At 34.2% G+C, this 16,775-nt stretch overlaps 1 protein-coding gene across 1 annotated transcript; it reads left to right on the top strand.

Annotated features, from left to right (window-relative positions):
- The first annotated feature begins 4,760 nt into the window (after nt 1-4,760).
- Nucleotides 4,761-5,986, top strand: LOC136209436 (protein RADIALIS-like 2). The gene is made up of 2 exons (XM_066000899.1): nt 4,761-5,026; nt 5,687-5,986. The coding sequence occupies exon 1, from the start codon at nt 4,789-4,791 to the stop codon at nt 5,023-5,025; it is 237 nt and encodes a 78-aa protein (XP_065856971.1). The 5' UTR covers nt 4,761-4,788; the 3' UTR covers nt 5,026; nt 5,687-5,986.
- Nucleotides 5,987-16,775: the final 10,789 nt, after the last annotated feature.

Below are 16,775 nucleotides of genomic sequence, written 5' to 3'. Positions count from 1 at the left end.
AGCCTTTTAGCAAGATTGATTCCAGTAAGAATAGCCCAGAGCTCCGCAGAAAAGGAAGAACCCAACCCTAAATTCTGGGAGAACCCAGAAAGCCAGACGCCCCCTACATCTCTAAGCACACCTCCAGCCGCAATCTTACCGTTACTGAGGCAGGAACCATCAGTATTCAGCTTCACAACCCCCTCTCTTGGCCTGCTCCATCCCACGAGATGGACATCACAACACTGAGAGGCTCTGGCAAGGGACTCTCCTTTGAAACTATCGATAATAGAGAAAAGTTTTTTCGAGAAGAAATCAGCTAAGTTTGTCATAAAAACAGTTTTATCTCCAAAAATCTCCTCGTTTCTCCATTTCCAAACTTGGTGACAGATAATAGCAAAGAAAATGTCACCATGCTCCATGTATGGAAGCAACTTTCCTCTAACACCATCAGAGAACCAGTCGACCTCAGAATGTGCCATGAAGGAAGAGAAAATATGGTGTGGGAGAATTTTCCTCCAAACCTCTTTACTATTAGAGCAATCTCTAAGAGCATGGCACAAAGTCTCAACATGGCCTCTGCATCTACTGCAAGCTCCAGAATCAGCCAAGTGCCTTCTGTGCCTATCCGAATTAGTAAGAAGCTTGTCCTTAACGCCCAGCCACAGGAAACTCCTAATACGGAAAGGAACTTTAAGGGTCCAAATCGACTTCCACACATCCGAGGGAGGATCAGATCTAAAGAGAGAGAAAGCTTCAAAGGCCGATTTGCAAGAATAAACTCCATTGTTAGTCAGCGCCCAACAGTGCCTATCCAAGTCTTCCTCTTGATTACTCACCTTCACTCCCCGCATTCTAAGGAGAGTCTCAAGGCTAAAGAAAGTATCAAACTTTGACCAGATCCAGTCCCCTTCCGAGTCAACCACATCGGCAATCCTCCAGTTGCGTATATCACTAGGCGGGGGGGAAGAACACACCTCAATTAACGGTTTATCCCCAATCCAGTTATCAAACCAGAAACTAATGGACTTACCATTCCCCACCTCCAGGCCAACTCCCGAGCAGAACTCATCAAACACAGCACTAAGTCCTTTCCAGAGGAAGGAACAATTAGCAACTCTCTCTTTCGGGCCCCCGAAGATTTTGTCTTTCCGATACTTACCACAAAGGAGGCGAACCCAAAGAGAGGAGGGGTTTTGCCACATACGCCAAAGGAGTTTCATTAATAAAACTTTATTATTGTCCTTTGCTTTCCTAATACCCAGACCCCCAGAATCTTTAGGCTGGCAAACCTCACTCCAAGGCACAAGATGGATCTTCCTGCCCTCCGCAGCTTCCCCCCACAGGAACCTACGGTTAATCTTGTCAAGATCATTAAGCACAGGATCCGGAAGCTTACAAGCCTGCATGATGTGATTGGGAGCAGCACAATTAACAGATTGAATTAACGTGAGGCGGCCAGCGAGAGACAGAGTCTTGGCTTTCCAAGTGGCACACTTCGAATTAGCTTTATCCAAAGTCTCTTTGAAGGAGCCTTTAGACACACGCTCACTATGGAGGGGAACGCCCAGATACTTCCCAAGAGAATCAGTAAGAGGAATACCTGAGAGATCACTTAATCTCTTACAGACTCTTTGATTCATATTCTTAGAGCACATCATCCTAGATTTCTGGATATTAAGCTTCTGCCCAGAGGCCGAACAAAAACAATCCAGAATATCCATAATGACTCTCAACTGCTCCTCATTACCCTCAAGAAAGATAAGGACATCATCTGCAAAGAATAAGTGAGTCACCTGGGGACAGAAGCTGTTGATCGCCACAGGGTGGAAACTCCCATTATCAATCGCATCCTGAATCAGGTGAGAGAGCCTCTCCATAGCAATAACAAAAAGGAAAGGGCTCATAGGATCCCCCTGACGGATTCCTCTGCCCGGGGAAAATTCCTCCGACATATCCCCATTGACCATAACTTGAAACACAGGAGAAGAAATACATACCTTAATTAAACTTCTCCAGCTGTCCGGGATTCTAGCTCTCTCAAGGCTCTCCATCAAGAAATCCCAATTAATTCGATCATAGGCCTTCTCTAAATCCAGCTTCAGAGCCACAATGCCTTTCCTCCCCTTCCTAATCTTCATCGTGTGGACCATCTCTTGGGCGATCACCACATTATCCATCATTTGTCTACCAGGCACAAAGCTACCCTGATTCTGACAAATGATCGCAGGAAGAATGCCACGGATTCTATTAGCCACAATCTTTGTAACAGTTTTGTAAAGAACATTACAAAGACTGATAGGTCTCATATGCAAAAAGGAAGAAGGCTTATCAATCTTAGGAATCAGAACCAGGAGGGTTCTATTAACCAGCTCAATATCCTTCGAACCACTGAACACCCCCAAGATAAAATTATAGATGCCTTCCTTCACTACATCCCAATGCTTATGGTAAAAGCCCGCCGGAAGACCATCAATCCCAGGAGCTTTAGAAGCCCCAATGCTGAAGATAGCTTGGTCAAACTCTTTTCGGGAAATAGGTTGAAAGGCCTCCTGACTACAATCCTCACTGATTAAAGGAAATGTAGCAATAGAGTGAGCCCTCTCCAAAAGAACAGGTTCCTCTTTGAACAGCTCTCTGTAGAAATCCAGGGCTAAGTTTCGAATAACCTCATCTTCATAAACCCAATCACCATTAGAATCCTTAATGGCCTCAATTCTATTTCTCTGCCTTCTAATCAGGGTAGAGAGATGGAAGTATTTGGTATTACGATCGCCATCTCTAATCCAGGACTTCCGAGACTTCTGGAACCAAAGGAACTCCTCCTGCCTAAGCACAGCCTCCAGCTCCTTCTGAAGGGTTCTGAGGAGGCCCTCAAGGCTATGATCAAACCTCCCCTCCAACCTGCGTTGAATGCCCTCCATCCTCTTTAATAACTTGTTCTTCCTTCTGATAATATGCCCAAACACATTCCTATTCCACCCCTGCACCTTATTCCTGAACCCTTCAGCAGCTTGCAGTACATACGAATGAGGTCTCCAACTCTCATGAACGAACTCTTTAAACTTAGGATGGGACTCCCAAGCCAACTGATACCGGAACGGTCTCTTACCCCTAGGATGCTTACCTCTCAAAAGTCTAAACAAAATAGGACAATGATCCGAATGACGGAATGGGAGGTTCAACACAGAGCACTCGGGGAAGGAAGTTAGAGCTAAAACATTAGCGTAGACTTTGTCCAATCGAACAAAAGTATTATTACGCTTCCAAGTGAATTTATGACCAGAAGCCCCCAGATCGGAAAGCCCACATAAATCCATACTATTCTTGTGATGCAGACAGCGATTAACATAATGATTGGATCCCCCTCTCTGATCACTCATAAAGGCGATATCATTGAAGTCACCCGCCACAAACCAGGGCTCCGAAATGCTGACACTCATAGAATAGAGAACCTCCCAGAGCCGTTTTCGATTAGACAAGATAGGGTCAGCATACACAAGGGTAATAAAAAAGGGAGTATTGCCGGAAATACTCACTTTACAATGAATGAACTGCTTATCCATGCTAAGAATATCAAAATGAATCCGATCTAGCCTCCAAAAAAGCCAAAGCCCCCCAGCCCGGCCAGTTGCCTCCGATCTAACACAGTGCCAGTTCTTAAACTTCTTAACCACCTCATCTGCTTTCTCACCACTAATCTTAGTTTCCAAAAGAGCAAAACAAGATGGATTTATTTACTAGGGGCTCCTTTGTTATTTAATGTAACACAATTTTTTTCTTAAAAAAAAAACATGTATTATTATATTTTTAATACCAATAAAATATTAAAAATAAAAATATATCCAAATAGTATAGGTCACATTAACTAAAAACATACACATTTAAATACAAAAATTAATAAATTATTATTTTTCCATAATATATATATAATAATAATAATATTTTTATTCTCAAAAAATCATTAAACCTTACTATAAAAAAAAGAATAAGAGGAGTTTTTGTTTACTCCATTCTCTTCTCATATTTTATTTTCATATTAAAAAGAAAAGTTTTAAGTGTTTATTTAGAGAATTATTGTTGTCTTTTTACAGATGAAAACTGTTTTTTTCCAATAGCATGCAATCTCTGCTTTTTCCAAAATCAGTTTTATCCAACAGCAAACAACAGGTAAACCAAACGGATATTAAAGTATCTTGATACTTCATATATAGAGTATCAAAAGTTTTACTTTAAAAATAAAGTAAGATTTTAAAGTATCATTGGAGTGTGTTTTTACTCTAAAAATAAATTATGGACTATGGTTGGATTGGAGATAATACAGTTTGTAACTATTAGAAACCTAATAAATAAAACCTTACATAACTCTTAATAACTCTCAATTCATAAGTAGCCGTTAAATCTAATATCAAAATAACTTATTGAATAAACCATGTGTATTCTAACTTTTCATAACTCTTAGACACATAAATTTTTCTAACATCCCATAGAGTGGAGAGAGGTCCCGGCTCCACCTTCTCTCCTCCACAAAAGTCGTTTTCTTACCGTTGAGTTCATCCTCGTAGCGTTGGAAGATGTTAATTAAAGATAGTGATTCCATATATTTTTCTATGTTTTATAAGAGCAAAATATTTGTGTGGTTGGTAAGGAGACAAATCATTGAAATTGTAATACACAAAGATTTCATAATTCCAATTGGGCGACCCTACCCTACACCTCAACCCAAAAAATTTGGCTATAAAAAGCAAGCAATATGGCAGCTCTTCTGCATAATAAGCATAACAAATATTTGTTCAGTTAAAAGATAACATGGCATCAAGCTCAATGTCGTCTCGAGGGTCAGAGTCATGGACAGCACAGCAGAACAAAGCATTCGAAAGAGCATTAGCTGTCTATGACAAAGACACTCCTGACCGTTGGCTCAATATTTCAAGAGCTGTTGGTTCCAAAACCCCTGATGAAGTTAAAGCCCATTATGACCTTCTTCTTCAAGACATTCGCTATATTGAGTCCGGCCGCATTCCTCTCCCTAACTATACATCTTAAGGTACCTAATTCTACTCACTCGCATCTCGTCCCGTCCCGACCCGACAACTTACTTGATTTTTCTTATGAACTCGTCTTTTAATCTTAACCAAACACTTTTATCTACACAAACTACTAAAACAAGAACTAAAAATATACTTATGTCATATTCTTTCGCCATTTTTTATTTTAAGTAAGATTCATCCTAGAGAGTCACTCTTTTCTCAAACTTTCATTTCCTAGTAAAAGCATTAATAAAGAAAGAAAAAAAAAAGCCTCCAGAAAATGGGTGCTGTGGGGATTTTGAGAAGGAAGGTTGAGCCAGCTTCCTGCTTATATTCTCATTTCTCATGAACATTTTCAAATTAAAATTACTTGTAGTGAGAAAAATAAGAAGAAATTTTATTACGCGTCTAACGTATTCTATTGACGTAACATTACTTTATTGATTTGGTATACGGATGATGTGGTATTTGAGACGTATAAAAAGAATTTTGTATAACCCCAGGAGCACTTTTCACGTGGCTTCCACATACATATACATCACAAACGTGTATAACACTATCCCCATTCATTAGTATTCCTGTTATATAGAATCATGGATTTGAAATTCCTTCATTAATTTCCTCAAATAAATGTATCAAGATAATATTGTATTAATGAAGTTTGGTTATGCTTGCAGGATGAAAAATCTGAAGAATCATCGTAATTAGTTCTGCAGTGTTTAGCATTAATTAATAATCTACTTCAATAATCAGTAATGATTCGCTGTATTATCTTTGATTTTTTTTTTCCAGTTCTAATTAATTGTCGTTGTCTATATATTTTATTCCGATGGGTGTGCTTAATTATAGTAAGTATAAGCACATAAATGTACAAAAATTAATTAGCGAGAATCATGCACGTGATGCTCGTATCGTATCTAAGATGTATTTTGGATTCTGTAATAATATATTATATGCTTTATTTCCTTTTTCTATCATATTATAACGTTTATCATATAATTGAGAATTTGAATCTTTTGAATCTAATTTCATGTGGACCCATTTACGAATAATATTTATTAGCTGACATCCTAACAAGTTACAATATTGCATTTAGCCCTCCATTCTTTTACCTAATATTTGTAGGGATTCTCTCATTTTTTGAAAAATTGAGATTTACTTTAAAGTTTGGAATAGTACAATTTTATTTATGGGATGTCAAGTAAAGTAAATTTTATTTCTACCTAACTGAAAATTTAAAAACTATTTAGTTGCTGCATCAAATGTTCTAAATAATAAGTTTGTCCATAAATTGAAGCGTATTTTGAAAAGTTGTTTATATATGTTTAAATAATATATATATATATAATATTTTAAGCAGTTTTTTTAATTAATTTGTATTCGAGAGTTTAAATATTAACATTTTGATAGGCTTTTTTTATTATTATGTTAGTGATAAAATAAATATATTACATAAATAATGTTTGAAAAGTCGGATTTGACAATTAAATAACGGGTTATAAAGTAATTTACTAATCTATTTAAATTTTTAGTTAGGTAAAAGTAAAACTGATTTTATTAAATTCGAAAATAAAATTTAACCATGTAGTATATTAAGAATAAATTTGGAGTTTTCGAAAAATTAGAGGGGCAAGTACCTTATTCCTATTCTTATATACTTAAAAATAAATAAATAAATTTGCATGGCCGAAAGTACTATATATAGGACAAACTATAAACTGTCAAGCAAAATCCACTTGCTGCTTTTTTTTTCTCAATTTAGATTTTTATTTTTTATTTTTTTATTTTTTTTTATAAATTTTCGCTATTTGGTTGACTAAATCTTAGTATATATATAAAAAAATTAATTAGAAGTTAAAAAGATTATTTGAAATCGAAATCTCACGTCTTTAAAAGAATAAAAATATGTATTGGTATTTTGTGGATATTTCTCATAATCGGATATATTGGCACTTTATTGCTAGACATACTCATACTTAAGTTTCTAAATTTTTTAAGGGTCTAATACGCCTCCAGTCCTCTTAATTTGTTTAAATTGGTCATTATATCCCCTCAACTTATCGAATGTCCTATTCACCTCTTTAACTCTATAAAAGTGGTATTTCTTACTTCCTCAATTTGTCTATTTATCCATCTAACTCATAGAATATCCTATTTACCATTTTAACTCCATAAAAGTGGTATTTCTCACCCCCTCAACTTGTCTATTTACCCCCTCCCCAACTCATAGAATGTCCTATTTACCCCATTAACTCCATAGAAGTGGTATTTCTCACCCCTTACAATCCGTCATCAAGGCCTAAATTGATACATTTTTTAAACGTTAAACCTATATTAGTGATATTTTGTACGTGGAACCTAAATTAATACTTCCCCAAAATCATAGGCCTATTTTGGTATCTTATCCCTACATATAATGTATTTAACTTGTTTATATTAATGTTCTTGTTATTTGTATCTTTTATTCATTCTTTCTCTTTTCAACTTTTTTTGCTAGTTAAATTTTGATTATCTAATTATTGTAATACAATATTATTATAATAAACACATGAAGGATCAATATAATTATCAAATTAAAACAGAATAAAAAGTTGATATTAAAAATATATATATTCAAACTCATTTGAATAAGTGCTATTAATTTTGCACTATAAATGGGTAAGAAATACCACTTTTATAGAGTTAAGGGGGTAAATATGATCATAAGGTGTGAGAAATACCACTTTTATGGAGTTAAATAGGTAAATAGGACATTCGATGAGTTGAGGAGGGGTAAAATGACTAATTTGGACAAGTTAAGGGGGTGGGACATACCATTTCTATGGAGTTAAAGGGGTAAATATGACATTCGATGAGTTGGAGGAGTAAAATGACCAATTTGAACAAGTTAAGAGGGTTGGAGGAGCATTAGGCATTTTTTAAAATTAGACAAAATTTTATGGATACCTTGACTACTCTAACGAATAGGACAACGAACAAGCTTAAAAATAAAAGTATCTATAGGACTTCACCTCCTATTGATGGACAAACGTCCGAATAGTAAGCTACTATATGCACTGCCTCTTTAGGAATCTGTTCACAATGGATTCTCTCAGGCGCATATATTACAACCAATGTTTATTAGCCAAGATCCAAAATTCCAAACTTACGATTCTCGAGCATTTGATATAAAGTTCTCATGAAAGCCAAATTCATAACATTTGTCTCTTATCAAAAGTCCCCCTATATCGCTCAGATATGTGAAAAATGTACGGCTGGTGATGGGACAACTCAATGGTCTTTTCCTTTTACCGTTTTCAAACACACTTCCTCTATAAATAGAGCTAATCCTCTTGGTTTGACTACCCTAACAAATCAGACAACAAACAAGTTTTTGAGTAGGTGGAAGGAGTCGACACACTCAGGCTTTAACCCCTTACATCATTCTTAGGCGATATAATAAGGGTCATTGGGAAGACTTTGTACATGATGTGCTCCTCTTTGGAGCAGACGTTGATCATGTTCATGAACATGGTGCAATGTTTGTTAAGGTCCTCGGCTCCTATGCAAGAGGGGAGACATCCAATTCTTGGGGAAGCTGGCTTCTGTGATTTGTTTAACTAGAGGTGTCTTGCTAAATGTGACCCTTCCTCACATAGCGCTTCCCAGGGCTTTTTTTTGTCAAAGAATCATTCGAAATTGGCCTCTCAATCTTCTCCCTATTGGAGGATGCCTTGTGTGCCATTTTAGGCGTTTAGGGAATACTTGGCGGTAGGGGCGAGATTGTTCTCCTATGGGGAGGGTGTCACTTGCTCATGCTTCTCCCATTTCTGCGAGGGCGACCTCTTATTAAGGAGGGGTCTTAGCCTTAAGGAGCTCCCATATCTTCCAATTGTCCTTCTACATGGCCTTTTTGGTGGCCATCATTTGTCATAGTGCCTCAGGCTGCCATACTTGGGTTACCTGGAAGTCTCGTAGTGTTTTCATTAGACTCGTCATGGGATCGTAAGACTCGTCCTTGGAATATGTTTATATTGTTACCCTATCCTCAAAGGTGAGGATCAACGATGGTCTTTCAACTTCTTTTTGCTTTGGGGGAGGCACTCCTACCATGCTGCTATGTCATTGCTTTTCAGATGGATATGAAGGAGTTTTAAATGGTTTCTTCCATGCTTACCATACCAAATGATGAGAAGTTAGGATTGACAAGCCGCCTGTTGAATTGGTCATTGGTATGATCCTTGGTACATTTCCAGGAGCGGTCTCTGACGTACATGTTGATGATCAAGTTAGTGACTAGTAAGAGTAAGGTGATAATATACATAAAGAGAGAACGATTAGACCTTAATAATGGGGTAGGATCCCCCAATTTATAGGTTTGGCCTATGAGGCGCCCTAAAGTCCTCAATACCCTTAGTAGAGTAGGATGAGCTTTTGACGTCCTTAAGTGCGTGCGCGAATGGTAAGGAGGACTAACAGCGGCCATACGGTACATGTGGGAAGCCTACGTGGGTCTTTTAGCCCATAATATTTAGCAGCATATACCTCACACCGCCAGTGGATGACTCTCTTCATGGACCACATAAATGAATATAATCCAAAGGCACCTTTGAACTATAGATCTTAGTGCCAAAGCTTGCACGTTTATGTTTTCTAAAAATACAATGTTTATAGAACTCCAAGTAAACATTCGTTTGACTTTGCAACAAACCTATACAACACAATTCTGTAATTCCCTTCTCACTCATATACCTAAGTCTCAAGTCTCATAATTTGGAAGCATCAAAATCAAATAAACCAAATGAAATAGATGTTAAACCTATAATAGTCTTTTCATTCAAGCCCACATAGAAAACCCACCTTGGTAGCTTTCATTTAAATAAGTGTTCCAAAAGACACTTTCTCTACTCCCCAACAAGAGTAAACTTTCACCCATTATTATCAAGAGTGTCAAAAAATTAGATTTTTCTCATATCAGAAACATAACAAACATATATTAGTGTTCTTACAATACCATCATACATATGCAATTTAATAATCCCCAATATAATAAAGGTAAATTCAAAAAAAAAATCATGTGCTTTCACGTTTTATCAAACATGTACTTATGGAATTTTTTTGTCCAAACGGTGGCTGAGGTTTTTTTTTTTTTTGCAACCAGGAGACAACTGAAGTTTTCGCTTTGCAAAAAACAAGGACTTCAAAATTAAAATGAGCATTGACAGTCTCAAAATTGAAAATTTCAAAGACTTGTTAATATTTTAAGCAACTTTAATTCTTCAAATTTTAATTTTGAGCTTATTTAGGTGTTATTTGGTGACGATAGAGAAAGTGAATATTTAAAGAGTTAGAAGATTTTGCTCTTCCTTTGATTTCATAAATTTCAGCCATATCTTCAGAGAACAGAACCGGGTAGCGGATCGTTTGGCGACTTCTGGTCATGAGGGGATGTTGGGCGTCACGACCTTTTCTTATCCTCCTGATTATCTTTCTTCTCTTCTTTTTGAAGATGTGATGAGGGTTAGCTTCCCTAGGCTAATCCCAGACTAGGTTTTTTGTTTTTGTTTTTTCCTTTTTTTTTTCTTTTCCTGTTCCTACCAAAAAAAAAGAGAAATAAAAAATTGATGATTTTGAAAAATAAAAATTGATTCCATAGTAAATGTGGTACTAAACATTTCTATTTTTGGAATTTTATATTTTGAGGTTGGTAACGGTCATTTTTACATTCTCAAGCTAAAAAATCTCCGTTTTTATGAAAACGAAAATCTTAGTCCCAGTTTGGAAAAAAAAAATCCACATATACTTTTTTGACAAAATGTGAAAGCACAGAGGTTTAGACTTTATCCTATACTATATTTTATGTGCAACATCATTACCCATTAGAACAACATCATCGGTAATAAAATTCAATGAAGAAAACATATTTTTATAAGGACATATGTGGTATGAATATGCAGAATCGGGTACCCAATCAGACTCAAATATATCAATTTCCCCAGTGACAATAGAGGCATCCCCATTAACCACACTAGCTTGTTCAATATTTTTAACATGTTTCTCTTTTTCATTCATCTGATTCTTCCTCTTAAAGAAATCAGCTCTTATATGCCTATTTTTTTACAAAAATGGCAAATTAGGTTTTTGCGGGACCTAGATTTAGATCTACATTTTCCTTTGTTACTAGTAAAACCCCTTCCAAAAGTTCTTCCACAAATTATAAAACTCTTGTCTACAGACTCGTTATTTTTTGTCAACTGGCTATCTATTAGTTTACGTTATAATAAAGTAGTTTTAACTTCTTCAAAAGTAATCTATTCCCTACCATATAATAAGGTCTCCCTAAAATACTTATATGACTGCGATAACGAGTATAACAAGGTAATAGTCAAATCCTCCTTGTCAATTTCTAATCGATATTTTGGAGGTCCATAACTATTATAGAAAATTTGTTAAAATGTGTTCTAGTGGATTTACCTTCATGCAGACGAAGATCTTTCAGTCTCTTTTTCAAAAAGAGAATCGATTTTGTCATGTACAAGGACTTCAATTTCAGCCAAACTCCAATTGAGCTGGTCTACATGGCAACCTCAATTGAGAGACATAAGAATAGTTTTGGCAATGCTTTTTTTCTATTTGCTTCCACTGAACAGATTTCTTTCCAAGCCTTCAAGCACCTCCTCTCATACCGTTTGGATGAGTATATAACGCGCATCTCCAATATAGACAAAAATTTGTCGATCTATCAAAGTTTCAATATCAAATTTTGTAGATAAAATAATGTCTAACAAATAATTAATTCACCAAAAACCCGACGCTCTGATACCACTTATTAGGAGATTAGGACTGACTTATGTGCAATAATCAAATAATTGAAAATAAACAATACGGAAAATTTACGTGATTTGGCCAATCTATGCCTACTTCCATGGAAGAGGAGAAGCTTTTTATACTAAGAGCAACTAAGAACAATTTACAAGAAAAATTTATTAAACCTCATAAACCCAAAATTTTCCTAAACATTCTATACCCAACCCAAAAAAAAAAAAAAAAAAAAAAAACACGTTTGTATGTCTAACCATTTAAATGCATGTTTTATCAAAATAACATGTTTTTTACACTATTCAAAAATCAAGTTTTCTCATACTATTAAAAAAAATTAAATTTTTATGGGAAAATTAAAAACTAGATCAAATGGGAGGCTCATTTACATATTTAACTCATTTACTCAACCTACTACATATCTATACTGATTTTGTGTGACTTTCCCATAATACCCCTAACCTTCCCACTTCCCCTTCCGTGAACATTCTCTCCCCTCTTCTCCTTGGGTGCGCGAATGGTTGTTGGATCCTCCATTAATGATTCGAAGGCTTTTGATCTTCCTATCTTCCTTTAAATTGTACGAAATCTGCACCTTTTCGCCAAATCACAATGAATTTCTCTTTTTCCTCTCTTGATTCTGCAACTTCCTAATCCTAGAAAACGAAGTCATGGTTCTTCATCTTCCTGTTCCTGCTCGTTACTTGGTTTCTTTCTTCTTGTTACCATCAAAGAAATGGTTATTCTACGTTATTTTCATCGTTTTTCCCACTTTATCATATTGTTATTGTCGCTTTTAAGGGTGAAAGGCGCGAAAAATGTAAGTATCTGCTATTTTTCTGCATTTTTTCATGAATACACTTCGCGTAGTCGATGATTTCGCGAAGAGAAAGAGCCTGAAACGTCACGATCTACTTCGTGAATCGATTAGTTTGCGAAGTCTACGAGTAGAAAAGTTCATGATTTCCCTCGCAGACTTCGCGAAAGCATCGATATGTGACGTAGATCGTCACGTTTCAGACCTCGCATACCTCGCGAAAACATCGATTAGCGAAGTAAAATCACCTTTTTCCCTGCACATTTACATTCGCATGCTTCGCTAATCCTCATTTCGCGAAGCCAAAATCGTCTTTTTCCCTGCCTAACACGATTAATTTTTTCTGAAGGTGGTTGATTACATAACATCCCTTTCTAGAAGGCGGCGTCCTCGGATGCAGGGGAGATAACTTTCCTTCTTGTATAGGGAGAAATTTCCCTCAAGATTGACACATTCACTTTAAAATGGTTGGTTAGGAGAGATTGTGCCAATCTTGGTGTGCACCATGGGACACATCCATCCCAAATGGTCTGGACTTCCATTTCTCATCCTAAAAGGTCTGGACTTCTTGTAGAGAGAGAAATTACTCATCCGCTTCAAAATTGGTACCGGATTAGTCAGGTTCACTTTGAAGTGATTTGTTAGGAGTTTATTGTGGCAATCTTGTTGTAAATTTTGATAATGTTATGATTTTAATGTTAGAATCCGTTGTTGTTTGACATTTTTTGTTATATACCACTTCGCGAATTAGCTTCAAAGCACATCCAGGCTTCGCATATGATAATGAAATTCATCAAGTAAACCAAACATTAGTTTCGCAGGCTTCGCATATGCTAATTAAATTCATCAATTAAACCCAAACATTTAGCTTTGCAGGCTTCGCATAATATCGAATTTGCGAAGTCAGACGGGAGGGAGCGAGACGCGCGTAAATATTGAGTGTATTATGGAAAAGTCACACAAAATCAGTCTAGATATGTAGTAGGTTGAGTAAATGAGTTAAATATATAATTGGACCTCCCATTTAACCTATTTTTGTAATTTTCCTAATTTTTATTAGGGATGACTAATTAATCGTGAATTAATAATTTAATGAAAACATCCGCAAAATATCAATATGCATACATTATATGCACTATGAAATGTGTTTTAACTTTATTTTTTTCGTTTAAAAAAAGAACCTTTTTTTCTTTTTTTTTTTTATAACAAAAATTATAAGAACTTCATTTTTTTAAAGTATAATTTTATGTTCAGTTGCTATATCGGCACATGTAATTCCAATATAATTGGTAGAGTATATATTATTTGAGAGTAATTACCCTGCTTGAAATAATAACAATATCATCAATAAGTTACATTGGTTTTAAACGAAGATAAACATACATGTTTTATGTTTATTAGGTATCGTGCCTCCTTTCGAGAGACAAATTATAAAATAATAAGGCATAGACCTTGTTGATTTCCACAATATATATCTATAGTAGTATTAAAAATTAAGCTCTGAAGATGTTTCTACATATAAAGTAGAATTTCTTAATTAAATTTTTTTGAAAAACTATGTAGTAGGAGGAGTAGCACATTAATCCCAAGATTTCACTAAAAGAGGAAATTTATATGCTAAGGATAAGCCGTATTTTCTGCTTCGAGTAATAATTAATAATATCTGTAAACTCACTTCTAATTAGAGGTGTCAAAATGGCTAAAAAGATTGACCCAACCTATTTAATAAATGGGTTGACCCAACCCAACCCATTTAATAAATGAGCTGTAATAACCTATTTATATAAAGGTCAAAATGACCCAACCCATTTATTAAATGGGTTACATGGGTTGACCCATTTAACCCATTTAACTAAATCTAATTAAAAATTTGTTCATTTGAATTTCAATTAACATACACGTAAAAAAACTATTAGTCCAAATAATGTAATGTTCTATAAAATCAAACAACAATGTAGTAATCATCTAAATCATCAAGAATTTTTGAAATTCCAGAATTTTTAAAATTTCAGAATTTACGGAATTTCAGAATTTTTGAAATTTCAGAATTTTTGATATTCCAGATTCTGAAATTTCAGATTTTGGAATTTCAAAATTTTCAAAATTTTCAAATTTTTGGAATTCCAGAATTTTTGAAATTCTAGAATTCTTCAGATTCTGGAATTCTAGAATTTTTCAAAATTCTCAAATTTCAGAATATCTGGAATTTCTGAATTTTTGAAATTCCAGAATTTTCAGATTCTAGAATTTTAGAATTTTGGAAATTCTAGAATTTTAGAATTTCTGAAATTCCAGAATTTTCATATTCTGGAATTTCAGAATTTTCGAAATTCTAGAATTTCCAGATTCTGGAATTCTATTATTTTTCAAAATTCCAAAATTTCTGCAGTTTTAGAATATCTGGAATTTCTGAATTTTTGAAATTCCAGAATTTCCAGATTCTGAAATTTTAGAATATTGGAAATTCTAGAATTTTAGAATTTCTGAAATTCCAGAATTTTTAAAATTATAGAATTTTCGAATTCTAGAATTTCAGAATTTTCATATTCTGGAATTTCAGAATTTTCATATCCTGGAATTTCGGAATTTTCATATTCTGGAATTTTAGAATTTTTAAAATTCTAGATTTTCCAGATTTTGGAATTCTTCAGATTCTGGAATTCCATAATTCTTCAGATTCTGAAATTCCAGAATTCTTCAGATTCTGAAATTCCAGAATTCTTCAGATTCTGAAATTTTAGAATTTTTGAAATTCCAGAATTTTTGAAATTTTAGAAATCTGAAATTTCAAAAATTTCAGAGCTCTGAAATTCCAGAAAATTCTAGAATTTTGGAATTTTAAATTCTAGAAACTTATGGAATTTTAGAATTTCTGATCTATGAAAACATGAAACCATGTATTTTTTTAAATTAACCCTTAATTTTATAAGTTTTCTTTTGAGAATATATAATTTAATATTTCATGGAATTAGAGAATATTATTTTTTGTTTTAGACGTTTTGTATGAGAAATAAAAAAATATATTTATTAATTATTAAATAAATGAATGTTTTGACGAAATTATTTATTGGGTTGTCGTCACAGCCTCACATCCTCACATTTTATAAATAAATAAATATATTATTTCAAAGGAAACTATATATAATGAATTGAAAAATATACTAATATTAAAGAATAAGCATGAAAAGAATAATATGAAAACAATAATTCTGATTTAGTGGATGAATAATTCAAATTTCATTCAATAATTCAAATTTACTAATATTAAAGAATAAGTATTTGTGGTTGTTTTAAGATGAATAAGAAACTAATGGGTTATTGGGTTGACCCTGCCAAAAACCTATTCAACCCTTTTATTATATAGGTTAAATGGCTCAACCTCTTTATGACCCAATCCATAAAAGGGTCAACCCTAACCTATTTAAATGATGGGTTAAATGGGTCAATAAATGGGTTATGACTCATTTTGACAGCTCTACTTCTAATCAAATATTCTGCATCTTTATTTAAATCTTGGATTAGATTCTGCAGATTCTATGCTAAGATGCTCAATACAAATTAGCGATTAATGGATATCATTAAAAAAAAACAGTCAAATTTAGGATTATTGCCAAATTCCATCTCTATCATTGTTTGATGAAATGCTTGATAGATTTTTTGTTTGCACTTTTTTTTTTATATATTTGATGTGAATAAATTTAAGAGGGGTTGATATCCTTCCTATGCTTAAGACAAGACTGATTAAGAGATTAAAGAAGGGTCCGATATCGGTCGTCCACTTAAAGTTAGCAGAGTTATATAGAATACAAGTATCGAAAAGGGAGATGTTTTGTATTTTTTTTTTTTTTTGAAAATAAATTTAGGTAAGGATATGTCTATCCACTTCCAAAGTCAGGGGAAACCAATGTTATCAGAATCGGATCGGACATCAAACCGGATTGATGACTGGGTCACGGGTCACTTGGTCGGATCGGATGGCTTGGATTGGTCGAACCGAATGACTTAATAAATAAATAAATAATATTTATATACATTAAATATATATAATTAATTTAAAATTATTTTTATACATTATATATATCCAAAATAAATTATAAACAATTTTGGTTTGTTATTTTTTTGTTAATTTGAGTCTTAAATATATAACGAAT

The sequence above is a fragment of the Euphorbia lathyris genome, chromosome 10, assembly GCF_963576675.1.
Source record: "Euphorbia lathyris chromosome 10, ddEupLath1.1, whole genome shotgun sequence".
Taxonomy (NCBI): Eukaryota; Viridiplantae; Streptophyta; class Magnoliopsida; order Malpighiales; family Euphorbiaceae; genus Euphorbia; species Euphorbia lathyris.
Note: the sequence above shows the minus strand (reverse complement) of the source record. Positions and strands in the feature narration are given on the sequence as shown.